This window comes from Pogoniulus pusillus, chromosome 15, assembly GCF_015220805.1.
Source record: "Pogoniulus pusillus isolate bPogPus1 chromosome 15, bPogPus1.pri, whole genome shotgun sequence".
In the NCBI taxonomy this organism is placed as follows: domain Eukaryota; kingdom Metazoa; phylum Chordata; class Aves; order Piciformes; family Lybiidae; genus Pogoniulus; species Pogoniulus pusillus.
Window position 1 is genome coordinate 5203051 of NC_087278.1, and position 27018 is coordinate 5230068.

A 27018-nucleotide genomic window follows, 5' to 3' on the forward strand; every position below is an offset into this window, starting at 1 on the left:
GAGTGAGGATTGTAAGCTGAGGGAGGGCTGAATGCTCTGCCCTTAGTGCTGCAGGTTCAAGTATGGAAAAGCTCTCCTGGACCATGGTCCTACAAGGACTTGGGGAGACCTTCCTTGCCTTGCTTATGAAGGGACCCACTAAGAAAGATGGGGGCAGTCTTTTTAACAGAGCCTGATGCAGTAGGACAAGGGGTGATGATTTTAAGCTAAAGGAGTTGAGAGCAGATGTATGGAGATGGTGAAACACTGAAACAGGTTGCTCAGAGGACACCTAATGGATGCCCAGTTCCTGGAAACATTCAAGGTCAGGTTGGACAGGGCTCTGAGCAGCCTGAGATAGTTAAACATGTTCCTGCTCACTGCAAGGGGTTTGAACTAGATGACTTTCAAAGGTCTCTTCCAACTCAAAGCTGTCTACGATTGACAGGCTTCACAGGCTACCTGTGAGGAGGTTTATGAGCTCCTGTGACTGGGAACAGTGTTGCCACAACTGTGGCTTCTTTTGATCCAACTCTGATGCCTTTATTCCTAGCACAACAGGCAGCCTCTTTTTGGGGGCAGCATTGGGTTTGAGTGAGCCTAGGAGGGAATATGCTAAACCTCGAGTTTCCCAGCAGTGGCAAGCTTGCTTCATAAACTGTCAGGTCCCTGGAGCAGGGCTTTCAGGTGACCTGGGCTTTTGGCAGAGCAATTTCTATGCCTCCTAGGCACCCCTGCTTCAGAAACATTTCCTGCCATCTGCTGAACCAACATTTTGTTGATGTCTGTACCCAGTAAAATCAAAGCTATAAAATTAGGGAGTGGCAGAGGGTGGTTTTTAGGACTGAGAAGCTCTTTGTATTCCATATGAATGGTTTGAAAGAGGTTGATTTTGTTAGCTAATTGCCTTTTACCACAGTTGCACATAGCCTGACTGTGAGAAGAGTGTTCTGCCTGTGTCACAGTATCCCTCTGCTGTCCTTGGGCTCTTTCCTGCAGGTGATAACTGGTGCTCTGCAGTCCTTGGTATGGATTTTAAAGTTCCCATTGCCTTCTGTCAGTACGAATCTGGAGTCACTGATCAAGCAGCTTTTCCTCTTGCTGAAAGAATTTGCCAAGACAGGAATAGCCAAAGGCCACAATTTCCACCTGGTTGTGAGCTGTTTCAAGGTGAGTCAGAGCCAGCTCTGATATTTCCTGCTCTAGGCTTAACTTTGTCGAATGAGATTCTTCCACCTGCTGATCCTTCATGCAGCTGTCCTTAGAGAGGCAGTTTGGAGATCACAAGGCAGCAAGGGAAATTTGGCCTTGCTGATTCTTTCCCAAGGGCAAACTTAAAGAAAGTCACCCTGCCAAAATGCAGAGCTTGAATCTGAAGAAGTGTTTCTATGGAGGCATATTTGACATCTTTCTTTCTCACAGCACTTATGACTATGTCTTTTGAGAGGCATCAGTTTTGTACTTGAATAGCTTCCTTCTAGCAAGATTCATTGGGAGTAAACCTTGCCAGCTGGAGTGAGACAGGGGAAAGGGCCAATTAACAGTAGTAATAATTACAGTATGCAGTGTCTCCTGTAGATGTCTTCTAAATGTGTGTCTGACTTAATTACTGTGGTGGTTTTGCACCATGCAGGATCTGAGATTTCCCCCAGCAGGAGTAAATAGCAACACTTGCACAGAACTTGGAAGTTAAATGAAATTATTATTTAGAGAAGTAGATTATTTACAAAAGTAGACCAAATACAAAAGGTAATAAACATGTACATATAGAATCACAGAAGCAGGCAGGGTTGGAGGGCACCACAAGGATCATCTAGTTCCAACCCCCCTGCCATGCCCAGGGACACCCTACCCTAGATCAGGCTGGCCACAGCCTCATCCAGCCTGGCCTTAAACACCTCCAGCCATGGGGCCTCAACCACCTCCCTGGGCAACCCATTCCAGCCTCTCACCACTCTCGTGATGAACAACTTCCTCCTCACATCCAGTCTGAACCTACCCACCTCCAGCTTTGCTCCATCCCCCCCAGTCCTGTCACTCCCTGAGAGCCTAAACAGTTCCTCCCCAGCTTTCTTGTAGGCCCCCTTCAGATACTACAGGGCTACAAGAAGGTCACCTGGGAGCCTCCTCTTCTCCAGACTGCACAGCCCCAACTCTTTCAGTCTGTCCTCATAGCAGAGCTGCTGCAGCCCTCACAGCACCCCAGTGGCCCTCCTCTGGACACACTCCAGCATCTCCACATCCCTCTTGTAATAGTGGCTCCAGAACTGGATGCAGTACTGCAGGTGGGGTCTCACCATATGCATACATCTAACCAACAGAAGCCCAGACCCCCTTGGGCACAGAGCCCAGAGGGCTGCTGCCAGCTAACAGATTACCTCTCTTTCATCTCTGCTACTGTTTCCTACCATCTCCCATACAGAAGTGAGCAAGCCAAACCATCAAGGTCAGGAGGAGAGACAGGGCACAAAGAACCAAGGAGAGAAGGGAAGCACAACTGTGCTCCAGTTTACACAGAGAGTTTGCAGAGCAATGGAAGGGGATAAGGATATCTCTTATGTTCTTGGAGACTCCATCCCCCTGAACTCTCTCTTATTCTCTTTTATTTACAATTAAGGCATTAGTCTTAAAACTGTAACAGTTACAACTTTATGATGATAAGGGAAAGTTAGAGTCATTCATGCTGCATGCCAGTGCTAGAAGAAATTTTCCCTCCTCCTGGCTGTGCTTCTGCATCATGGTGAATTCATGTTTGTGAGCAGCCCCACCTATTTCAAGGACTACTCTTAATTTGTGTATTTGCTTATGTTCATGTTTTGCCTCAAAATTGCCAGCTGAAACCAAAATGTGGTGATAGCAGTGTTAGCTGCACCTTCCAGAGCAGTGGTTTGTCTTTCCAAACCTGAGTGGGATAAACAGAGTGACTTGTGAATAGACTGAATGGATGGGTCAGTGGCAGTGGTATGAGCTTCAATGAGGCCAAATGCCAGGGCCTGCACTTGGGCCACAACAGCCTCAAGCAATGCTCCAGGCTTGGGGCAGTGTGGCTGGAAAGCTGTCTGGCAGAAAGGGATCTGGGGGCTGTAACAGACAAACAACTCAATATGAGCCAGCAGTGTGCCCAGGTGGCAAAGAAAGCCAATGGTATCCTGGCTGTGTCCAGCAGGAGCAGGGAGGTGATTGTCCCCTTGGGCTTGGCTCTGGTGAGGCCACACCTCGTGTATTGAGTTCCCTTTTGGGCACCTCATCACAAGGGCAGGCTCTTAATAGAGGATTTCTGTGGTGTCATGGCTTGAAACAGACACAACTATTCTTACAAAAGGGATATGGAGGTGCTGGAGCCAGTGCAGAGGAGGGCAGGGAAGCTGGGGAAGGGCCTGGGGAATAAATCTCCTAAAGAGAGACTGAAGGAGCTGGGGATGGTTAGTCTGATGGAGAGGAGACTGAGGAGACCTCCTCACTGTCTACAGCTACCTGAAAGGGCGTTGTGGAGAGGCTGCTGCTGATCTCTTCTCACAGGTAAATAGGGATAGAACAAGAGGGAATGACCTTGGACTGCAGCAGGGTAGGTTTAGACTGGACATTAGGAAACATTTTTTCCCAGCAAGAGTGGTCAGGCACTGGAATATGCTGCCCAGGGAGGTGGCTGAGTCACCAACCCTGGGTGTGTTTAAACATTGTTTGGATGTGGTGCTTGAAGATGTGGTTTAGGATGCACCTTGTAGAGTAGGGGCAATGGTTGGACTTGGTGATCCTGAGGGGCTTTTCCAACAGGAATGCTGCTGTGATTGTGTGAAACAGTCAGACTTGGCTGTGGGCTTGTGCTTTGCAGCGCTTGGTGTGCACTGACAGTCAGCTGCTTGGTTTTGCAGTGTGTAACGATCCTGGTGAAGAACGTGAAGAGCCAGATAACGAGCAAGCAGCTCCAGGTGTTGCTTGGCTTTGCTGAAGAAGACATCTATGACTCCTCACGCCAAGCCACTGCCTTTGGCCTTCTCAAGGTACTTCTGTGCAGCAGGTGCTTGGGTTCTGCAAGCCGCTGGCACGGTGCTGGCTCTGCCTCCTGCTGAAAGGCTGCACCACCTCACATCAGCTCTGCTGTGGGGGAGCAGAGCAGCAAAGCTGTTTCATGGGACCTGTACTCTTTAAACTGTTTGAGAGGCTGTTTTATACACATGGATCTGAGCTGTTTGGATCTGAGGATGTTGCTGCTAAAGAATTGACATCTCTGGTCACCAGAGTCCCTGTTCAAAAGGAACAGACATTTGTAAGCCACCCTGTTGGGGGTGGTTGGCTGATTGGGTTTGGTTTGGTTGGTTGGGGCTTTTTGGTGGGTTGGTTTGGGGGATTTTTGCTGCCTGGTTAGGGGCTTGGAAGGGGTGGGGTTTTTTGGTTTCTTTGGTAGTTTTGTGGGTTTTCTTAAAGTTGCTCAGACTGTGTTTGAAGATGTGAAAGCCAATGTTAATGTTGCAGCTGAGTGTAGTCCCCAGGTTATGGTACTACATCTCACACTGTGCAAGCAAAATGATGTGGCTCCAACTGTGCTGTCACATTTTTAGGCTATTCTGTCCAGGAAGCTGATGGTCCCTGAAATTGATGATGTGCTGCAGAAGGTTGCCCAGCTGGCCATCACAGGCCAGAGCGAGCCAGTGCGAGTCCAGTGCAGGCAGGTTGGTAGAACAGAAAGTCTCTTGTCTGTCTTGCTGCTGTCTAACAGGCTAGAGGGCTTGGTGTGGCCATCCCAGGTCTCACAGGCATGTGCCTTAGTGCAGCTGAACCCCTAACCCCATTTCCCCATCTTACTAATCTTTGTTTCCTTTGTTGTCTGCCTGGCTTTGGTTCATGTGACTGGTGCATAGCAGACTGCTCACCCTGGTGCACCTCCAGGGAGCTGCTCAGTAGCAGTGACACATTTCCCTCCTTTGGAGGCTTTTAGAATCATAGAATCAACCAGGTTGGAAGAGACCTCCAAGATCATCCAGTCCAACCTATCCCCCAGCCCTAGCCAGTCAACCAGACCATGGCACTAAGTGCCTCATGAAATCTTCTCTTGAAGACCTCCAGGGACAATGCCTCCACCACCTCCCTGGGCAGCCCATTCCAATGGGAAATCACTCTCTCTGGGAAGAACTTCCTCCTAAAGGCCTAGGTTGTTAAGAGCTTTGCCCTTTTCTGAGTCTTAGCAGAAGAGAACTTGCCACAGATCCATGGTTGCTTCCCACTACTCCTTCCCAGAAGCAACCAAATGGCAGAACTGGCTGCTTCTTTGAGGCATTGGGGTACAGATGCAGCAGGAGCTGTGCATAACCAAACAGAGCATTTCCATAGTGACAGGATGAATTTGGAAGGATACAAAATCTTTTAAGGGAAGCCTACACAAATCACAGAAGTACTCTAAAGTTGTCAGGTGCCTGCAGATAATGTTCTGGGCATAGAGCTTGAGAGCAGTTGTTGGCCCCCTGTTACACAGGCATGAGTTGAAAGGGATGATTCCCTTAGGCTTGCTGCTCCATCACTGCATTTTCTTCACAACCTTTTAACAAGCTTTTCTGAGTGCTTCTTGTAACTCCTTTTGTTGTTTTGTTGTGGTTTTTTTTTTTTCCCAGATTTACTTGAAGTATATTCTGGACTACCCCCTTGGTGTCAAGCTGAAACCCAATTTGGATTTTCTACTTGCACAACTGGAGTGAGTTTATAGCCTTGATATCTGTCAGAACAGGACCTTGTTGCTCAAATATGGCTTTGGTGGCCACGTTGTGTGCCAAAGGGCTGCTGAAGAGGGGCAGAAGGTGTGGTTGAAGTCTTGGTTGTCTCTGAGAAGGTGTTTCAGATGGTGAGACTAGCTGTTTGATAAAGCTAGTCCTTTTTTCTCTTCCCTATTTCACAGCTGGGTTTATGGTTCTTTTGTCTCTTTGTGAGCAAAGGTTCTGTTGTTTGCTTAGTGGTTTACTATCTCCACTGGTGGGGAGGCAAGTGAACTGGAAAATCCAGGCAGGATAAAGCTGAGATGAACTGCAGCTATTCAGCAGGAGCAGTGTGCCTGAAACCTCCTTCTAAGCATGGCCCCTCCCTTGCTTAAGGAGACAGTTTGCCATGTTCCCCAGCAGCACAGCAGAAGTGCTGTGCTAACTCAAGTTGGCCTGAGCCCTTTTTTGCCTGTTTTATCCCTCTATGCCTGTTCTGAGGGAGGTGGAGCTGATTGGCCTCTTGCTTCTCTTCTGTGTATCAGACTAGATCTGGTAGCTGTTGTAGAGAGACCCCTGTCAGGGTGTGCTTCTTGGAGGTTGTTAGCAGCCTTGCAGAGTGTGAACCCAGCCCTAACTGTGAATCCTTTCCTCACAGATATGAGTATGAAACTGGAAGGGAATCTGCACTGGAGATGATTGCCTACCTCCTGGACATGTTCCCACAGGTACCAAGCACCCCGTGGTGTTCAAGCATCAGCAGCTGCTGCAGCTTGCAGTTAACAGAGTTTTCAGAACAGTTTATTTTGGAAGCACTTGGTAGTTCCTGTGATCTCTTACCATAAGCAGAACACTCACTTGTCTGCAAAGAACCTGGCTTTGCTCCAGAAGAGAAGTGATAGACTGGAAAGCCTGCAGTATTCTTTATCTACTATGCCCAGACTGCAAGTAAAACAAAGCTCTGTCAGCTGGAGTTTGGATAAATTTGGTAGTGATTTATGCCAGGAAGAAATACAAGCAGCTCAGGAAATGGGGCATGAGTAGAAAGTGGAGTCTGGAGTGTTCTCACTGTGGTGGCTCCTTTACAATTGTGAGAGATGCTGCTGACTGAAGAGCTCTGTGATGTACCATAGCTGTTTTGCTGGCCTGACAGGAGGCAGTGGGGGTAGATCAATATGAAAGCTAAAAGGTAAGCCTGCATCTGTGGAGGATAACATACACAAAATGCTAAGCTGCCTTGAAGGTCTGCAGCTGGGGCTTGACTGAGCATTCAGGAGACTGAGACAAGTGCAGTCAAGCAAGAATTTGGAGGAAGAAGTGGATTTCTGCACAGTAAGCTGTGCTCCACCACTGCCTGGTTAGATTTAGTTGTCTCATTTTGGGTCCTGGCAACTCTGTAAGTGGCAAAGAGCTCTGTCTTTGAGGGAAGGACCTTTGGGCTGATTGCTGCAGTGCTGATTGCTGCAGCCTGTTTCAGTGACAGCTGCACATGAAAGTGCCCTTCAGGGTTTGACACCCACATTGCTGTCCCACGAGCACATTATTAGCAAGTCAGAGCAGGGCTGGGGCTGCTTTGCCTGCTCCCACAGCTGGATCATCCCTTTCAGTTCAGCTTGGCTTGACACAGAACCTGCACAGGGCTGAGGTTGTTCCTGTTTGTGGTGCAACAAATACCTCTCTTCTCCCCACAGCATCTGGGGGGTCTGTGTTTGGCTCATGGTTGTTTCTTTCTAGGTCCTCCGCCATAAATACTGTGGGCTCTTCTTCCTCTCCCTTTGTATGATGATGATAAATGATGACTCTGCCAGATGTAAAAAGATGGCAGCTTTGGCCTGTAAATCTCTCCTCAGCAAGATAAGCACTGAAAAACAAGATCTGATGTTTTCCCTGGTCACACAGTGGTTTCACAGCACAAAGGTATTGTTCTTTTCTCTCTTTGGAGGCTGAGATGAGGGCAAGTGAGAGATTGCTGGTAACAGGTCTGCTGGATTCATGAGTTTCAGTTGTACCTGACTTAGTAGTTTGAGGAAAGGAGTGTGAACAAGACTCAGCTTAGAATAAAAGCTCTTTAAAGCTGTGCTCAGTGCCATAGCTCTTGTTGGCTCTTCCTGAGGCATTTCATTTAAGCATGAGGAGTAATTTTTTCTCTGTGAGAGTGACAGAACACTGGAACAGGCTGCCCGGGGGCAGTTGTGCAGTCTCCCTCTCTGGAAGTATTCAAAACCTGCCTGGACACATTCCTGTATGATTTGGTATAGATGATCCTGCTCTGGCAGGGGAGTTGGACTGGATGAGCTTTTGAGGTCCCTTCCATTCTCTGATCCTAGTAAGAAGCTGTAGCATTTCTCAGTGGTATAGCTTCGTAAAGCTGCACAGGTGTAGGGAGCTGCTGGTGCTGTAGATCAGCAGCCTTCAGACTTCCCACTGCTCTCTGCCAGTTCCTCTTTGAGGTCAGGTATTTCACTAAGTGTAGTCTTTGTTCAGGTTAAAGGTTTGAGCAAATTCCTTGAGATCTTCCTGATCCCAGTAATTGATTTTTGTGCTGTCTTTAGCCTTGCTTATTTCTGTTACTGGCAGCTGGAAGGTGGCAAACCTGATCTTACAGACCTCCCAGTTTGTACTGGGTGCCTGGGTGTTTAGTAATTCTCTAACTGGGCTCAGGTTCTGTCCCTCTGCACTAATGGAGAAATCCCTTTTCATAGAATCACAGAGCAGCAGGGGTTGGAAGGGGTCTCCAGAGATCATCTGGGCTATCTCCCTAACACAGGCATGTCCAGATCTGGTTGCACAGGAACACATCCATGTCCATTTGAGTCTCCAGAGGATTCCACAACCTATCTGGCAAGCCTGTTCCAGTGCTCCAGCACCCTCACAGTTTCTCCTTCAGTTGAAGTGAAACCTCCTGTGTTCCAGTTTGTGCCTCATGCCCCTTGTGCTATCACTGAGTACATTTGAAAGGAGCCCGGCCCCATTCTCACGACCTCCACCTTTTAGATGTTGATAAGCATTGATAAGATCCCCTCTCAGCCTTCTCTTCTGCTGACCAAACAGCCCCAGATCTCCCAGCCTCTCCTCATAAGAGAGACACTCCAGTCCCCTCAGCATGCTCATGGCCCTCTGTTGGACTCTTTCCAGCAGTTCCCTGTCCCTTTCGAACTGCAGAGCCCAGAACTGGCCACAAGACTACTTTCAGTTCTGGTTAATAGCTGTGAGCTCCCTGCGAGCTCACAGAGAGCAGAGTAGCCCCCAGAGCCTTGCAGCTGTAAACTGAGCTGGGAGAGGCCTTTTTGCATTCAGTTTTGGGATGTGTTTCTGGAGATAACTTCTACTGCAGGCACTTCTGAACCTAGCTGGCAGCATCTCTCATTGTCCATAGCACTCTTTAAACAAGCTGCTCATAAGATGCTGCAGTCGCAAGTAGGGAGGTGGGAGGGATGTTGCTAGCAGCTCCTGCACGTGGGAGCTGCAGGATTGAATGCTCAAGAGGTAACAAGGGCTGTGACAAATTGTGTTGGCAGAGCTCACACAGGAGGTTGGCTGCCCAGGCCTGCGGTTTGTTTGTTGAAGTGGAGGGAGTGATGTTTGAGCGGCGCCTGCCAGCTGTCCTCACCTTCATTGACAAAGAAATCAACCCAGCTAAGTTTGAAGATGTGAGTAGTTCTTCCCACCTGGGGGGAATTAAGAGGGTGGGGAGAAAAGGAAGAAGTGTGGGAGAGGTTTAACTGTTGGAGCTACTGAGCAAATAGCAAACACATTTGCCCTGAAGAGGACCTCACTGACCTAAAAGCTTCTTTTTGGCAGTTAGCCCAAATTTGTCACGTACCACAGGAAGGCAAAGGGACTTGCAAAGCCACCTAGCTGGAGCCTGCAGCCATACTGTGCTGCCAGCTGACTTTGCTCCTTGCCCTGGCCTCTGCTGAGATCTCTGTGGGTGGAAGGTGAAGACCTTGCTCCTAACATGCAATCTAAATCATAGATACTACACTACACTACACTACACTTGATCTTCTCTGCTTCAAACCACTGCACTTTGCATATCACCACAGGCCCCCTGCAGCCGTCTTGTAGGCCACCTCACATAGTGGAAGGCTGCTATTAGGTCTCCCTGGAGCCTTCTCTTCTCCAGGCTGAACAAGCCCATCTGCCTCAGCTTGTCCTCACAGGAGAGGTGCTTCAGCCTCCTGATTGTTTTCTGCAGAGGTTCAGTCTCTGGAGGAAATGGTGAAGCTGCTTCTCTCCTCTGTTTTGGGAGTTGGGTACAGCCTTCCCAGAGTTGATCTGAAACTGATGGAGGTGGGTAAAGAAGCACTCTCTTTGAGTTCTCTTAAGCATCTGTCTCAACTTGCTGATTTTATTAGATAACTGAAGAGGAAGAGGAGAAGGCAGCAGACAGGCTGCTCTTCAGCTTTCTTGTGCTGGTAACAAAGCTAATCACAGACTGCAACTTGATTCAGTTAACCAGGAGCAATGATGTGGTGAGCAGTATCTGGGGTGAGTATCAAGAATGAGTGCAGCTGTGTAATGAGAAAGATTCTCTGTGTCCCATGTGCTTTTTCACACCTGAGCTTTGCTGTACAAGATTGGCCTGCTGCAAAGTGCTAATATGCAGCAGTGACTGGGCAGTGAGAGAGAAGATGTTAATGGAAAAGGTTACATGGTTGATGAAAACAAAGCATTCTCTGGCTCAGCTGCTGGGAAGGATTTTATTTTACCCCGAGAGCAAATAGTTGCAAACTGTTGCATGTCTGACCATAGTTACATCCTCTTGGATGAAAACATTCTCTTCTCCTGGAAAGATGAGTTTGACTTGATGAACTCATGCCTATGAGCAAGCAAGCAATGACACTTGGTAGCAGTGCTGCAAGTGCTGTGTTCCTCCAGGAGGCTATGGCCCAGAGGTTGTTTGATGTGAGCAGTTTCTTTGCCTCTGAGTGTCATTGTACAATGTCAGGCTGTCAGATTGGCCTTTCAGTGCCTTGTTTTTAGTTGCTTCATTGTTGGAAGGCCTGGATCTGGCTGGTTAATGGCTTCTAAGAGTTCAGCCTGCCAGGTGCCTTTAGTGAGATAGGAGATAACTTTTGTAAATCCTGGGTTGCTTAGGGGTGTGCAGCTTGGGCAGAGGCAAGACAAGAGGGAAACTGCATCTCCTCTCTGAAGCATCCTCACCTTCTATCCCATCCCATCCCATCCCAGGGTTCGAGCTGACCATCTGCAACAGGGACAGCTCTCCTGAGCCTTAGTTCTCATCACTTTCTAACAGTGGCTTGATATTTGGAGGTGCATTTGAGAACACCTGGTCACTGTGGGGATATGTGGCTGCCTGGAGGTGCTGCTGCCTGCTTTGGCTGGGTAGAGCTGCTAAGAAGGTTTTGATTATGTCTGAGCAGTTGAGCAGAGTTTAATTTCCTCCACCTTTTTATTGCAGCATGTGCTGTGGTCATTCCTAGGGAGACTTGGTTCTTTTCCTGGTCTCAGTGAACCAGCTCCTAGGCTGAAAGGTGGGTTTTTTTTTCCCCAGGTCATGTCCAGTCTCACCTGTGGTATCCTCACAGCTGGGTCTGGCTGACAGCTACTGAGATCTTTGGCTTGTTGTTTGCATCTTACAAGCCAGAAGATCTTGTCAAGATGTGGAAGGAAAGAAAGGCAGGGAAGAAGAAACAGTCATCAGCAAAGGTGTCAGCATCCACAGCCTTCCTGACTGCTGAACTGGACAAGAAGGTAATGATGTCCATGCTGCCCCTTCTGCTGCTCGTGCTCCTTCCCTGGCTGGGACATCATAACGGTGTCGTAGTCTGGCACAAGCATTTCTCCTTTAGTTGTCTGCCTGCTGCTTAATCACAGCTTTGGAAATGTCTCTGTTGCTGAGAGGGGGCTTTTGGGGATCTTATTCTCAGCAGCACAAAGGCAGCAGCTGTGCTGAGCCAATTCCTTGGCCTCCTCTGGGAGCTGCCTTTGGTGCCTGTGGTTTGTGCTGCTACTCCCTTTCAGGGAATAATTTCCTTCTCCTTATTTCTCTCCCCAGATGAAGGAACTTGCATTTGCCTTCTGCCATCAGCTGCAGTCCAAGTTCCTGGACCTGTCTCTGGGAGAGCAGGTGAGAGCAGGAGAAGGTCTGGAGCTGGCCCATGAGGGGGTGTTATGTCCAATCAGAACAGCAGCACTGGTGGCTTCTGTGGCTTGGGGCAAGTACACAGTGTAGGGCCAGTTGCTCTGTGCTGAGGGCATCACAGGATCACAGGATATTAGGGGTTGGAAGGGACCCAAGGGGATCATCTAGTCCAACCCCCCTGCCAGAGCAGGACTGCACAATCTAGCACAGATCACAGAGGAACACATCCAGTGAGGCCTTGAAAATCTCCAGAGAAGAAGACTCCACAACCTCTCTGGGCAGCCTGTGCCCGTGCTCTGGGACCCTTACAGTAAAGAAGTTCCCTCTTGTGTTGAGGTGGAGCCTCTTGTGCTGCAACTTCCACCCATTGCTCCTTGTCCTATGCCAGGGAGCAGTGAGCAGAGCCTGTCCCCCACTCCTGACTCCCAGCTTTCAGATGTTTATAAATAATTATTAAATCTTCTCTCAGTCTTCTCTTCTCCAGACTAGGAAGTCCCAGTCCCTCAGTGACTGACTACTCTGTGTTCACACTCAGGTCATAAAGAATTTGCTTTTTGTGGCAAAAGTCCTTTACTTGCTAGCACCTGCCTCAGGAGGAGGTCAAGAGGCAGAAGGAGAGGGCAGCTGTGAAGCAGAAGAGCAGGAGGGCTCAGAAGATGAGGAAGAAAAGGCTGTTTCTGCTCAAGGAGAGGAGACAGAAGAGAAGGGCCAGCCAGCCACGCTGCTGTGGCTGATGAAGAAGCTGTCGCTCCTGGCAAAGCGGGAAGCAGCATATTCCCCTAGGATCTCTTTAAAGGTAAGAGTGCAAACTGATACTGGTGTGGGGGGCATTGCCACAGGCTGCTTGCTTCCAGCTGGTGTTGAAGTGAAGATTAGCAGGTGTCAAACAAGCATTTCAGTTCAGGATTCCCAGCAAAAGCTTGTGCTGGTCTGCTTCTCCTTGTCGATGCTTCCAGCCCTTTGGCTGTCTGGTGGAAGGGTAGACAAGCCAAAGACAGAGAGCTAAAGAGGAGAGAGCAGAGTCTTTGTGGGCCTGAGAGTGTTGGGTTTGTGCAGGCAGGGGAATGGCTTTGTGGGGTCACATGCTAGGAGAAGGTTGGGGTGTGGGAGAGTGTCCAGGAAACTGCTGTGGTTCTTTCCTAGTGCTGTGGTGCAACCTTGGAGGGGCTTTAATGTCTTCCTTCAGCTGCTTGAGAACAGGGCAGTGAGAACATTCCTGTTCAAAGTGTTAACAGCTGCCAACCCAGAGGAGTCACAGCTCACACATGTGCAGATCCCTTGGGCTTGTGGACTCACCCAAAGGCTGTGCTTGGCTTATGTTAAGAGCTAGTAACTGCAGTGAGCTTCTGACTCTGGTGTCTCAAACAGCAGCTCCTGTGTTGAGTGGTGATGCACAGCACTCTTGCAGTAGTTCAGTATATCAGTTTCCTTCCAACCTTCCTTACCTCATGTCCCACACCCTCATTTTCAGAGAAGCTGCATCTTTAAGTTCCTGGGAGCAATCTCAGTGGATCTGGGGAACGACAGGATCGGGCCATACCTTCCAACAATCCTCACCCCTCTGTACAGAGAGCTGAACAGCAACTACGCGGAGCAAGGTAAGTGATTCCCTCACAGAGACCAGCAAAGAGGAAAGTGGCAGAGCCCTGCCTCAGCACAACCACCACCTCCCTGTCATTCCTTTTGTCTTTGAGGCTTAGATGCCACAATCAGTGAATTTCACCTACTTGCAGTCTAACCAAAACAAGGAGAGAAGAGTGTTTGGCAGCTGGAACACAAAGCTTTGTGTTGGCAAAGACTGGACTGAAGTCAAGCATGCAAGTGGGCAAAGCTTGAGCCTGCGGTGTGGTGGGAAAAATGTAGCAATCGAGGGTGGACTCCTGGGGGCAAGGCTCATGGAATCCTTGCTGAGGAGAGGAACAGAGCGAGGCTCTTAAGGAAGGCAGACCTAAGCTGGTGTCAAGCTGTGAGGCTTAGGGGCATGAAGATGTATGCCTGTGGTTGTGTTTCAGTTCCCAGACAAAGCAGGGTGCGTTTTGTGGCAGCCACTTGAGAGCAAGGCACTGTGCAAGTTGGAATTAACAGCTTGGTGGTTGATGCTTTCCCCATGCTCCCTCTTTTGCCACGGAGAACGTGACCCTTAGTGTGTGCCACATGCACAGTGACATGGGGGGGGGCTTTTTTTCAGTGAGTGGAGTCAATCCACTGTAACCAGTTAGTGAAGCTAACCATTGCACACACCACTGGAGTGTGCTGACTGGCAAGGTTGGAATCATCTCTACTTCCAGGAAAGCCTAGTCCAAAAGAGTCCATCAAACCACTTTGAATAAACTTAGCAGTGCTTTCATTCTGAAGAAGAGTTTTGATTCTCAGAAGCATTATTCCTTTTGCCTGTGTGAGGCACCACTTATGGTCCTCTGGGAAAGGTGGTGAAGAACCAGCAGGGTTGGAGGCTACAGTGTAGTAAAGAAAGAGGAATCTTTGCTAGACTCTTGGCTTTCATTCCATGTGCTGGAAGGATTAAGTGAATTGCTTTTGTTCTGTTTAGATCCAACACTGAAGAACCTTTCCCAAGAAATCATAGAACTGCTCAAGAAGTTGGTTGGTTTGGAGGCTTTTTCGCTTGCCTTTTCCTCTGTGCAGAAACAGGCCAGTCAGAAAAGAGCCATGAGGAAAAAGCAGAGGGCTTTGCAGGTAAGGTTCTGCTCTCTCTTCTGGGAAAAAGAAACAGGGTTTCTCCAAAGGCTTGAGAGCTGACTGGGAAGCAAGTTTGAGGACTAGTTCATAGACTCATAAAATGTGTAGGGTTGGAAGGGACCCTCAAAGGTCATCTTGTCCAATGCCCTTGCAGAGAGCAGGGATGTCTTTAACCAAGTCAGGTTTCTCAGGGCTCCATCAAGTTTGACCTTGAATATCTCCAGGGATGGGGCCTCTCCCACATCTCTGGACAACCTGCTCTAGCATTTCACTATCTTCACTGTGAAGAACTTCCTCCTGATGTCCAACCTAACTCTGCCCTGCTCTGGTTTGAAAACATGTCATTGTTTCCTTTCTGAAACCTCACAAGAAAGTGCTTCAGCTCAGCCTGTGCCTGGCAGTGATGCCCTGAGTCCCTGCTTACCCCAAGAGCAGAGGTAAATCTGGGCAGAGCAGACAAAATACCTTCAGTTCTGAGAAGCCCAAGAAAATCTCAGCGTGGTCCTACCAGTCACCAGTTTCTTAGGAAATGCCTGATGGATGCCATTGGTTGTAACTCCACAAACAAATGTTTTGTTTTCCTCTAGGCTGTGGCAAACCCTGACATTGCTGCAAGGAAGAAGCTGAAGAGACACAAGAATAAGGCAGAAACCAGGAAAAGGAAAATAGAATTCCTGCGCCCTGCCTACAAGGCCAAGAGACCTCGAAGTCATGCACTGAAGGATTTAGCCATGGTGGAATGAAAAAGCTTTGCCTTCCTGGAGGATTCATTTCTAAGAAGTGTAATTTCAAGCTAAAGAACTCATTGCTGGTAAAGGAAAAAAAGGGTATTTCCATCTTTTCATTGTATTTATTAGTGTTGTTTTCAGGTCCTCTTTTTCAGCTAGGATCTTAAAAGCTTTTTTTCCAAGCCTGTATATTGACCAGAGCCTGTACAGATGGATGGACAAGCCCATGGCTTTTGATATTAAATTTTACTTCTTCCTTTTTAAAAGGTGGGTTTGTGATGGCTGCATGCATGCCTCTGAACAGCCTAGGTCACAGGATCCTTGGATTGGTTTGGTTGGAAAAGCCCTCCAAGAGTGCCGAGTCCAACCACTGACCTACCACCACCATGGCCATTAAAACACTTCCCAAAGTGCCACTTCCACACCTTTTTTCTGGGCCCCTCAGTTCAAGGAGGACCTCAGGGAGCTGCTTAAAGGAGTCCAGCACAGAGCCACAAAGATGCTGAGGGGTGTGGAACATCTCCCTGTGAGGACAGGCTCAGGGATCTGGGGCTCTTCAGCTTGGAGACCTCATTCATGTTGCTGAAGATGTGAAGGGCAGTGGTGGAAAGACAGAACCAGGCTGGAGCAGAGTTGGTTCTACAGAATCATAGAATAGAATCAACCAGATTGGAAGAGACCTCCAAGATCATCCAGTCCATGTGAACATCAGGAAAAACATTTTCACTGTGAGGGTGACAGAGCCCTGGAATAGGCTGCCCAGAGAGGCTGTGGAGTTTCTGTACTCAAAACCCATCTGGCTGTGTTCTGCTGTGACCTAGGTGATCCTGCTCTGGCAAGGGGATTGGCCTGGATGATCTTTCAAGGTCCCTTCCAACCCCTAACATTCTGTGATTCTGTGAAGGTGAAAGCTGAATTCAAAATTGCAGCCCTGGCCCATGGCAGGATAGGTGGCTTCTGAGGATGTTTATTTTCCTGTTGGAAAAGCAGTGCTCCAGCTCCAGCACACTTACCTCTGTGCTGGCCTTCCACTGTAAGTCAGGAAGTTACAGAAGCTCTTCACTGAAGGCTTCTGAAGTGTAACATCAGTTTAAGGATCTCTCTAAATGTTCAGCTCTGTGGCTTTTAGAAGTGGCAGCAGTTGGAGTTGTTTCTGTTAGCAGGAAACATCCCAGTGAGTACAGCTGACAGTTCCAGGTTTTATTAGTGTTGCACTTAACAGAGAGTAACCACTCAAAGGGGAGGGGGAACAAAATAGAGGGAACCACCCCAAAGCCTTCCCAGCCAGTAAGACTTTCATACAAATAACATAAGAACATCCTTTAAACAGAAAGAAAGAACATCATCATCATGTACACAGACATTGACTTGGTTTAGTTTTACAATTCCAGAGAGGCATCCACGTTACAGAAATCAAACTCAACTTTGTCCTATTTACAAACAGTTGTGGCCTGAAAATACTTGGACTGCAGAAAGAGGGATGCTGGATGCAGCTGAGACTTCTTTGCACGTGGTCAGCTTTCTATCACTGCCTGCTCTTCAAGGCCTCCACCAACCTACAAACAAGGTTAAGGTCAGGTTACTGGAGAGTCGTTTTGGTGATGGGGAGATACTTCTGAGGAGAAAGCTGCTCTTCTGCTCTGGACTCTTATGCCAGGCAGACTCTCCACAGATCAAGTCTCCACACAGTCCAAGCGGGGTTTCTAATGAAGGCAGGCTGATTAATGGGGCTGATACTCACCACTCCATTGCTTCATCAAGCCCTGTGCCTTTAGTTGCAGAGGTTTTGAATATCTGCCACTTGCGGTCCTTCAGAGCTGGCAAGCCGAGAGCGTTCGCCATCTCCGTGGGGGTCATGGCCTGTTCCATGTCCTGCTTATTTGCAAAGACCACCAAAATGGCTTTCTTCAACTCTTCTTCCTGAAAAACAAAGTGGGGGAGGATTGGGCAAGTTGATGCAGACTTTGACTGAATTTATTTCAACAGAGAAAAATCCATCAAATTAAAAGCAGCTTCAACATCGTTATGGTCAGTTGGCTGAGTTTTGTTCTTCAGAAAGAATGGCAGCTGCTGTCAGTTCCAGCAAGGTGCCACCACAGGAGCAGTTCCAACATGTGGCTGGTTACACCTGGTTGCATCGTGGAACAAGTAGACTTTAAAAAGGTGAAGCAAAGAGCTTGCAGGAATTTGGGGTGAAAACAAATGGGAGTCTGGATCAGCTGTTATTGCTCCTGTTACCCTGTTCTACATGGGTTCCTCAGCTTCAAACAGAGTAGGGGATTAGATGGGAGGTTGTGGATGCCCCATCCCTGGAAGTGTTCAAGACCAGGCTGGATGGGATTTTGAGCTACCTGGTCTGGTGGAATGTGTCTCTGCCCATGGCAGGGTGGTTGGAACTGGATGATCTTTAAGGGCCTTTCCAACCCAAATGGTTTCACGATAAGATAACTAATCACTGTTAATCCTTCAGGGCCTGAAGGAGTGAGCAGCTGCCCTTGCAGACAGACAAATCTGCATGGCCAGAAAGCCACCTGTAACTCACTGCCCAAACATGTGAAATCATAGAATGGTTTAGGTTAGAAGGGGCTTCAAAGATCATCCAGTTCCAACCCCCTGCCATAGGCAGGGACTCCTCCCACTAGAACAGGTTGCTCAAAGCCTCATCTAACCTGGCCTTGAACACCTCCAGGGAGGGAGCATCCACAACCTCCCTGAGCAACCTGTGCCAGTGCTTCACCACCCTCACTGGAAAGAACTTCCTAACATCATCTATGCATCACACATTCAAATACCTGCAGTGGATTTAAAGCTTTTCCCTCAGAAGCATCCTGAGGGCTGGAAGTTGCAGAGTGAAACTGAGCTTCACTTAATAAACTAGATCAAATTTCACATTCCCTCAGTTCCTGTTCTGCTGCTACCAGAGGCAGCCTTGTTGCCTTACCTCTAGCATAGCCACAAGCTCTGATTTGGAGGTGCCAATCCTGTCTCGATCACAGCTGTCCACCACGTAAATGACCGCGTCTGTGTTTGAGTAGTAACAGCGCCAGTAGGGCCTGCAGGGGAGAGAGAGAGAGGCTCCAGTCACAGCATCCCCACCTCTAGCAGTGCTGTTAGTCAGGGCATGAAATCCAGGTCACCCAGAGGAAGTGCAAACACAGGCTCTGGGCTGAAAGGCTCCAGGAAGCAAGTGGGAGGTATACTCAAGAGGCTACAAGAAGGAACAGGCAGTGCAAATAATCTCAGTAAGGGGAGGCAAAACAAAACAAAGAAGCAACAGAAAAAAGGTAACAAAAAAGGGTTTATAGAAAGCTTTGAAAAGGAAAAAATCAGTGGAAGTTACAAAATAAAATCAGTTTAAAAGTTACAAAAAAGGTTAAGTTAAAAATAATGTAGAAAGATTTTAAAAGGATAAAAAGTGAAGGTTCAGAAGTTACAAAAAAAAAGGCTAAAGTAAGAAGTTCAAGGTAAAAATAGTTTAAAAGGTTAAAAAGTCAAAAAAGGGTTAAAAAAAAAGGCAAAATGTTTAAAATAATGGAAAAATAGTTAAAAGGTAAAGGTTAAAAAGTCAAAAAAGGGTTAAAAAAGTAAAAAGGTGATAATGTAAAAATAGTTTAAAAGGTTAAAAGGTAAAGGTTAAAAAGTCAAGAAAGGGTAAAAAGGTAAAAGGTTAAAAAGTCAAGAAAGGGTAAAAAGGTAAAAGGTTTAAATCATGTAGAAATAGTTTAAATGGTTAAAAAGCCAAAAAAGGGTAAAAATAAGAAGTTGATAGTAATGTAAAAATAGTTTAAAAGGTTAAAAAGTAAAGGTTAAAAAGTCAAGAAAGGGTAAAAATGTAAAAGGTCAAAAAGTCAAGAAAGGGTAAAAAGGTAAAAGTTTTAAAATCATGTAAAAATAGTTTAAAAGGTTGAAAAGTAAAGGTTAAAGAGTCGATAAAGGGTAAAAAAAGTAAGTTGATAATAATGTAAAAATAGTTCAAAAGGTTAAAATGTCAAAAAAAGGTAAAGTAAAAGGTTTAAAATCATGTAAAAATAGTTTAAAGGCTTAAAAGGTCAAAAAGGGTAAACAAAGTAAGAAGTTGATAATGGAAAAACAGTTCAAAAGGGTGAAAAAGTAAAAGGTTGAAAAGGTAAAGTGGTGCCAGGGGAGGTCTAGGCTGGATGTTAGGAGGAAGTTGTTGGCAGAGAGAGTGATTGGCATTGGAATGGGCTGCCCAGGGAGGTGGTGGAGTCACTGTCCCTGGAGGTGTTGAAGCAACGCCTGAATGAGGCACTTAGTGCCGTGGTCTAGTTGATTAGATGGGGCTAGGTGATAGGTTGGACTGGATGAGCTTGGAGGTCTCTTCCATTCTGGCTGATTCTATGATTCTGTGATTCTATACAATCAGCCCATCATAAGGGAAGCAATGTCCAGAGGTGCCAGAAGAGAATTCCAAGTACTGAGGCTTTTTTTTTCTCTTTGAGACATTTATTTTACTTTCAGAGCTCTCTTACCTTATGCTTGTCTGTCCTCCCAAGTCCCACACTTGAAATTTCAGGTTCTTATATGTCACAGTCTCAACATTGAAGCCAATGGCTGAAACAAAGTCAAAGAGTTTCACTGTAGGTGACTTGTTTATTTTTTCTGCAGAGCTTTACAGCACTTAGCTTAAATTTGTCACCCTGGGCAATTCTGAGTAACTATGTAATGAAGTTCATGCTCTTTGCAAATTCATCCTACAAGTATTTATGGCTCAACAAAAGGTGTGATTGGAAGAGAGGGAATGGATTGAAGCTTGAGAAGGCTACATTTAGAGGGTACTGGAGATCAGGAAGAAAATATTTCCAGTGAGTGTGGTGAGACACTGGAATAGGTTGCCCAGGGAGGCTGTGGATGCTCCCTCCCTGGTAGTGTTCAAGGCCAGGTTGGAAGAGGCCTTGAGCAACCTGTTCTAGTGGGAGATGTCCCTGCCCATGGCAGAAGGGTTGGAAGTGGATGATCTTTGAGGCCCCTTCTAGCCCAAACCATTCTATGAATCTATGAACTCACTGTAATCAGTGCAAGCTGTTCAAAATGAGCAGAGGTATGCCTGAAATCCCCTAAATGACCAGAGCAGGATTAGATACTTTTGGGTAACTGTTGTTTTGATAACTGAGTACTCAACTGACAGCAATAAACTACTAAGGACCATGTCCTTCATGTCAGCCCCAGATATGTGTTCTCCTAAGACCACGGCAGAATCAACTTCTGAGCGGAAGACTCGACACTGGTATCTAGAGGATGGCAATAAGGTTACAGAGCACATCACATAGAACTACAGAATGCTAGGGGTTGGAAGGGACCCCCTGCCAAAGCAGGCCACACAGGAACATATCCAGGTGGGTTTTGAAAGTCTCCAGAGAAGGAGACTCCACAACCTCTCTGGGCAGCCTGTACCATGGCTCCATCACCCTCACAGTAAAGAAGTGTCTCCTAATGCTAAGGTGGAACCTCTTGTGTTTCAGCTTGTACCCATTATTCCTTGTCCGATCACTGGGCCTTGCACTTTCATCCTGGCACCCACCCTTCATATATTTATGGACACTGATCACATCCTCTCTCAGCCTTCTCAAGACTAAACAGCCCCAGGTCTCTCAGTCTTTCTTCATAGGAGAGGTGAGCTCAAGTCCCTTAATCATACTCAGAACTCTCCACTGCTCTCTCTGCAGTAGATCTCTGCCTCTCTTCAACTGGAAAGCCCAAAACTGGACACAGTATTCCAGATGTGGTCACACCAGGGCAGAGTACTGACAGGGAAGAAGAACTGACAGGTGTCACTCCATGTCCTGCTAGCCCTGACAAACACTAATAAAAGCCTTCAGTAGCCAACAGCTACTATGTACTAAGCATTTACCCATCAAGACAATCCTACCAAACCATGGCAACAATCTACAAGGCAAATACTTTTGTACTCAGCAGGGCAGCAATAAATATTCCTGCATGTAGAACCTCAGCAGGACACTGTAGCACTGCTACAAAAGAAAGTTCTTCACTACAACAAGGCAAAGCTCCCACTACCTGAGGTCTTTTTGCTAGTGAAGGAAGCATGCAGGAGTTCAGCTCACAAAGCACTACAGCTCCAGGCTTTCACTGGGGGACTGATCACTTACTTGGAATGGTGGTAACGACTTCTCCCACTTGTAACCTGTAGAGAATGGTTGTTTTCCCTGCTCCATCCAGTCCCAGGATCAGAATCCTCATCTCCCGAGTTCCAAACAAACTGGAAAAGATGCTGGAGAAGAAGCCCCCTACAGAAGGAAAACGAGAACAGAAAGATGTTTCAGTGTCAGCTAACCATATGCAAGGGAAGACAGTCCAACTTCCTTTCCTACTGAGCAACAACATTTTTCTTCTCTGCAGTGGAAAGTTGCTTTGGGTTCAGGTTGCTGCCCCATGTAATACTTCCCTGGGTTTATGTTGTTCAAGAAAAGCCTGGATGAGGCACTTAGTGCCATGGTTCAGTTGACTGGATAGGGCTGGGTGTTAGGTTGGCCTGGATGATCTTGGAGGTCTCTACCAACCTGGTTGATTCTATGATTCTATTTTATGGTGGCAAAGCCACATGGCAGAAGCATCAACCTTCCTCACTGCAGTTAGGATGCTTTTTCACAGTCTTCCTCACTGCAGTTAGGCTTTTTCCTTCTCCCTCATTCTCCAAAATCTGAGCCAACTTCTGTTTTGTTTGGATCAGACTCTATCTTGTCAGCTCAAGTGACTGCAAGGATATGCTGAGGCCTGAAAGAATCCTTTCTGGAATTTATAGTCTCCCACAGGACCATGCACTTCTGTTTTCCTAAAGTCAGGTGTAAATCACAGTCCATTACAAGCCCTCTTTTCTATCCCTCCAAACCTGCCTTGCCCCACATCTCATTTATTCTTTAAATGCCTGTGGCCAGACTAATACCTGGTTTGTACCTAACAGATGTTTAATTACAGAAAGAATGTTTTATCCAGTCATTTTCATGGCAGGTTTCTCTCTAATGCTAAATAATGATTTTGTAAATGCATCTAAACACTGCAAAAAGCAACAAACCAAGCTGGAGTAATGCTATCAGAGACACATTTATTTTATCTTTCATAAATGTATCACAGAAGAGATAAATCAGAATCAAAGAATCATAGAATCAACCAGGTTGGAAGAGACCTCCAAGATCATCCAGGCCAACCTAGCACCCAACCCTATCCAGTCAACTAGACCATGGCATTTAGTGCCTCATCCAGGCTTTGCTTCAACACCTCCAGGGACAGCAACTCCACCACCTCCCTGGGCAGCCCATTCCAATGCCAATCACTCTCTCTGCCAACAACTTCCTCCAAACATCCAGCCTAGACCTTCCCTGGCACACCTTGAGAATGTGTCCCCTTGTTCTGTTGCTGGTTGTCTGGCAGAAGAGACCAACCCTCACCTGGCTACAGCCTCCCTTCAGGTAGTTGTAGACAGCAATGAGGTCACCCCTGAGCCTCTTCCAGGCTGCACACCCCCAGCTCCCTCAGCCTCTCCTCACAGGGCTGGGCTCCAGGACTCTCACCAGCTTAGAGAGGACATCTGCAGCCAAAATCTTATCAAAGGGGTTCTGACATAAATTATTCCCCCTGCTTGCTGTGCCACACATTTTTGGTGCCTCTCTAGGGAAAGGAGGGAGCAATGAGCTGCATGGTTAAGGCCAAGAAGGAAATGAACCTGTTAACAGGTCCCTTTATGTCTAAGCCCATCCAGCCCCAGAAGCCCTGGAAAACACAGAGAGGGTCTTGGGGACTACCTGTTGCCAATTTGCACAGTGCTGCTCAAGACACTGCGAGACAGGCAAACAACCTCAACAGAACTGAGCTGCCAAAGGTACTGCAAAAAACTCTTACAGTTGTAAAACACTTCTGAGATCATCCAGTCCAATCATCAACCTAAGACCACCATGGTCATTAAACCACATCCCAAAGTGTCACACACACACACATTTCTTGGACACCCCCTGGGATGGTGACTCCAGCACCTCCCTGGGCAGCCTGACCAAAATTCCACAGAACCATTTGGAGCAGAATGCTGCTGTATGATCCACGGAGACTTAAGAGGTGACAGCTCCTTCCTCTCAGGAACTTTGCTTACTACCAGACAGCTCTCATTCCCTCTTTTCATATTCTGATGTTTTTTTTTCTCACACTAAAACACTGCTCTAAGACTACCTAGGACAGGTTTATATTAATCACTTCACCCCTTGATTTGGAAAAAAAAAAAAAAACCTTTGTTTCTAATATTGCACAAGAATGTTTTATATGCAAAAAAAATAAGCTTTATCCACTGGCTAGAATATAAATAAAGGCTAGGAGGAAGAGGGACTAAATTGGACAGAGGGAGTGGCAGAAGTGATTCCAGGACTTCTAATGGCTTTAAGAACTAACCTACTGCAAATTTTCTTCCTTCACCTGGGCCCCTCAATTCAAGAGAGATGTTGAGGTGCTTGAAGGTGTCCAGAGAAGGGCAATAAAGCTGGTGAGGGGCCTGGAACACAAACCCTATGAGGAGAGACTGAGGGAGCTGGGGGTGTGCAGCCTGCAGAAGAGGAGGCTCAGGGCAGACCTCACTGCTGTCTACAACTACCTGAAGGGAGGCTGTAGCCAGGTGGGGTTGCTCTCTTCTGCCAGGCAAGCAGCAACAGAACAAGGGGACACAGTCTCAAGTTGTGCCAGGGGAGGTCTAGGCTGGATGTTAGGAGGAAGTTGTTGGCAGAGAGAGTGATTGGCATTGGAATGGGCTGCCCAGGGAGGTGGTGGAGTTGCTGTGCCTGGAGGTGTTGAAGCAAAGCCTGGATGAGGCACTCAGTGCCATGGACTGGCTAGGGCTGGGTGCTAGGTTGGACTGGATGATCTTGGAGGTCTCTTCCAACCTGGTTGATTCTATGATTCTAAGGGTAGGTCACTGGTAAGGTCTACTAGCCTTGGGCACTGTGGTAAAGGGTTGGACTTGATGATCTGTGAGGTCTCTTCCAACCTTGGTGATACTGTGATACTGTGATACTGTGACCTAAAAGCTGCCTGTAGGAGCGATGGGGAAGAGCTCTCTATCAGGAAGTGCAGCGATAGAAAGAAGGGCAACTTTTAAACAGGAAGAACAGAGATTTAGATTAGATAGCAGGAAGAAAAAGGCGTTACTGTATGGGTGGTGTGACACTGGAACAGGTTGCCTCTGGCAAGCTGTGGATAGCCCATGCCTGGAAGCGTTCAAGACCAAGCTGGATGGCCCAGCCTGGCCTCCTGGAAGGTGTCCCAGCCCATGGCAGCAGGTGGTGCACCAGATGACTGACTCGTTCCGTGATTCTGGGCCTCTTACTATTCTACAAAGCCAACTTTCATAAGCAGACCCTCATTAGCAACCCACTACCTGAACCAGAGCTTAGTTCAGAGCAGTCCCCAAAGCACTATGGCCTGTGACCAAAGGCAAGCTCCTGCTGTGCTGCTCACACCCTTTGCCACTGCTCGGGGAAGAACGAACCGCTGACAGCGGCCCAGCACCGCACCGGCGCCAGGACCCGGCCGCCCGCAGCGCCGCGCTCGCTCGGCCCGTACGGCCGCAGCCTCGCCCCGCCAGGCAGAGCCGGCAGGCAGGAGGCGATCTGCTCCCTTCATCTCGCCTCTTTCAGCACCGTTCCGCTCGTTGCCGCCCGCCCCATATGCCTTTCCCCCCACCACCCCCGATCTGCACAGGCCACGGGCGCGGGGGTCTGGCGGTGAGCGGGACCCCCTGCGCCCCCCTGGTCTCCTTCCCCACCCCGATCCTGTCGCCGCCGCCCGCTCCTCACCCATGTCGAGCCGCTCCCGCCGTGCGCGGCACCCCGCCCCGCTCCGCTGGCCCTGCCGCCACCGAGGCGCTGCCGCTCGCAAGCTCCACGTCGAACGCCGGGGAGGGTAAAGGAGGCGCTCCCTGCCCCCGGCCTCGCCGTTTCGACACGCAGCCGAGGCGGAGCTCGTCTGCCCTTGGCAGGGAAGCGCTGACCACGCGGCTGCCCTTGCCCTCCCTGTGCAGATGGACCGGGACAGAAAGGAGAAAGGACCGGTTAAAAAAAACAACCAAACAAAGGAAAAAACGCAAGCGGCTCGGCACATACACCGTAACGAATCTGCGGGGCCGGCGGCGGCGCGCCGGGGAAGGGCGGGGGCGGCGCCTCGGGCCTGCTGCCGCCGCCTGCCTGCCGCGGCCGTGGGCTGACTGCCGCCGCTCCGGGCGAGCCCCGCAGACTGCCCGCCTCCCGCCCCGCTTGACAAATGAAGCAAGCGGCAAATGCCCCTCCTCTCGGCCAGCCGAGCTCCCCGGCCGCCTGCCTACTGCGGCAGAGGCGGGGAGCTCCCGCAGCGGTTGCGAGTGAGGGAGCCGTCACTAGCCTGGGGCTGGGTGCAGCTCGGCGCCGGCAGCCGAGACCCAGCCGCAGCCTCAGTGGCGCCTGCCTTGCACTTATCATCGAGAAGCAGCCAACAAAGCCGGGGACGAGACGTCGTGAGCTACTGGAAGAAAAAATTACAGGATATAGCATTTGCCCTCTCGGCTGTGACCAGTAAGCAGGCCGAGAGTTCTCCTGCCCCTGCTGAGGCCTCATCTGGAGTATTGCATCCAGCTCTGGCCTCCCCAGTTCAAGAGAGACAGGGAACTACCGGAGAGAGGCTATCACACAGCCATGAGAATGACTACGGGACTGGAACATCCCCAGAGACCCCAGAAGAGAAGGTTGGGAGGGGATCTGCTCAATCTTTACAAACACCTTAAGGGTGGGTGTCAAGGAGATGAGGGTGGTCTCCTGTCACTGGTGCCCGAGGACAGGACAAGGGGCAACACATACAAACTGTCACCCAGGACTTACCTCGACGTGAGGAAAACCTTTGCTGTGAGGGCGGCAGAGCGCTGACACAGCGGCCAGAGGGGTTGTGGAGTCTCAGTCTTTGGAGGCTTTCAAAATGCCCATGGTCACGTTCCTATGGGGCTTGCTTTAGGCGATCCTGCTTTGGCACAGCGGGGTGGACTCGCTGCTCTCCAGAGATCACATCTGTGACTGATTACAACGTTACCACAATCCCACACAGCAAACAGGTGCTTCCCCAAACGGCATTTTCTGAACTGTAGCTAAGTTGTCTGAGCCAGCAGTTCTGCAGTTGCACTCCTGTATCGAGAAACTGCACACCATTTCCTGGTGTGCCCCAGAGCGTGGAAAATCAAAAACCCTCTTGAGAAACAACAAAGTCCAACTATGTAAACCATTAATCTCCTTGCTGCTCCTATGGAATAGCTAACAAGCACCCTCTGAGAGCAGGGCTAATCATCCCTGCACAAAAGATAATGTCATTCATGCCATTAAGTCTGTGCAATTTGTTTGAATGTGTTGAAAAGTGCCAAAAATGTGGGAAAATCATGAATGGGATGAAAACTAGGGGGAGATAGAATCTGCAAGGCACATGTGGAAAACTGGGCTTTAAGATCAGACTGCAGTAAGAGAGAAATCCAACAGATCTCATGTCCATCACCAGTGATGATGCTGTTTTCTTTTTCACTTGAGTGCTATTCATAGCTCCTTGTCTCTTGTGAGAACCACCTGCAACTACAGAACCAACCTCAAGCACGTTGGCTCGAACCTCATGCATTTTTTTTTTACTCATATCTTTATACTCCTGTTCCTGCAAGAACAGCACAGAAAACTTCACTCCCTCAGGCCATAAGACAGTCACCTTCCATGACTTTCCCCATAGGCTGGTTTTTTCCTGATCTAGACTTGTCCAAAAAGCAGCAGCCTGTGCTTTTGTCAGCTGAAAAAATAAGGCAGGAGGACAA

General features: G+C 48.3%; 2 protein-coding genes across 2 annotated transcripts in view; one reads left to right on the top strand and one right to left on the bottom strand.

Annotated features, from left to right (window-relative positions):
* Positions 1-15463, top strand: part of UTP20 (UTP20 small subunit processome component) — an 88388-nt gene extending 72925 nt beyond the window's left edge. Inside the window, exons 49-62 of the mRNA XM_064155017.1 lie at positions 979-1149; positions 3852-3980; positions 4539-4649; positions 5586-5665; positions 6322-6391; positions 7398-7580; positions 9182-9313; positions 10022-10154; positions 11182-11381; positions 11686-11757; positions 12308-12568; positions 13244-13370; positions 14321-14466; positions 15057-15463. Of these exons, the coding sequence (XP_064011087.1) occupies positions 979-1149; positions 3852-3980; positions 4539-4649; positions 5586-5665; positions 6322-6391; positions 7398-7580; positions 9182-9313; positions 10022-10154; positions 11182-11381; positions 11686-11757; positions 12308-12568; positions 13244-13370; positions 14321-14466; positions 15057-15212 (1971 nt within the window). The 3' untranslated portion in view covers positions 15213-15463. The remainder of the gene's footprint in view (positions 1-978; positions 1150-3851; positions 3981-4538; positions 4650-5585; positions 5666-6321; positions 6392-7397; positions 7581-9181; positions 9314-10021; positions 10155-11181; positions 11382-11685; positions 11758-12307; positions 12569-13243; positions 13371-14320; positions 14467-15056) is intronic.
* Positions 15464-16382: 919 nt separating this feature from the next.
* On the bottom strand, positions 16383-25204 carry ARL1 (ADP ribosylation factor like GTPase 1). Its single transcript, XM_064155016.1, has 6 exons — positions 25004-25204; positions 21323-21460; positions 19688-19769; positions 18139-18250; positions 16939-17117; positions 16383-16753 (listed from the first exon to the last, which is right to left on the bottom strand). The coding sequence occupies exons 1-6, from the start codon at positions 25005-25007 to the stop codon at positions 16723-16725; spliced, it is 546 nt and encodes a 181-aa protein (XP_064011086.1). The 5' UTR covers positions 25008-25204; the 3' UTR covers positions 16383-16722.
* Positions 25205-27018: the final 1814 nt, after the last annotated feature.

What these genes read in the sequence shown, in the direction of transcription:
- ARL1 (XM_064155016.1), bottom strand. An exon ending in GGAGGACAGACAAGCATAAG is followed by an intron (nt 18,251 to 19,687) that starts GTAAGAGAGCTC and finishes TCTCCCCTGCAG; the next exon opens with GCCCTACTGGCGCTGTTACT. An exon ending in AGCTTGTGGCTATGCTAGAG is followed by an intron (nt 17,118 to 18,138) that starts GTAAGGCAACAA and finishes TTTGTTTTTCAG; the next exon opens with GAAGAAGAGTTGAAGAAAGC.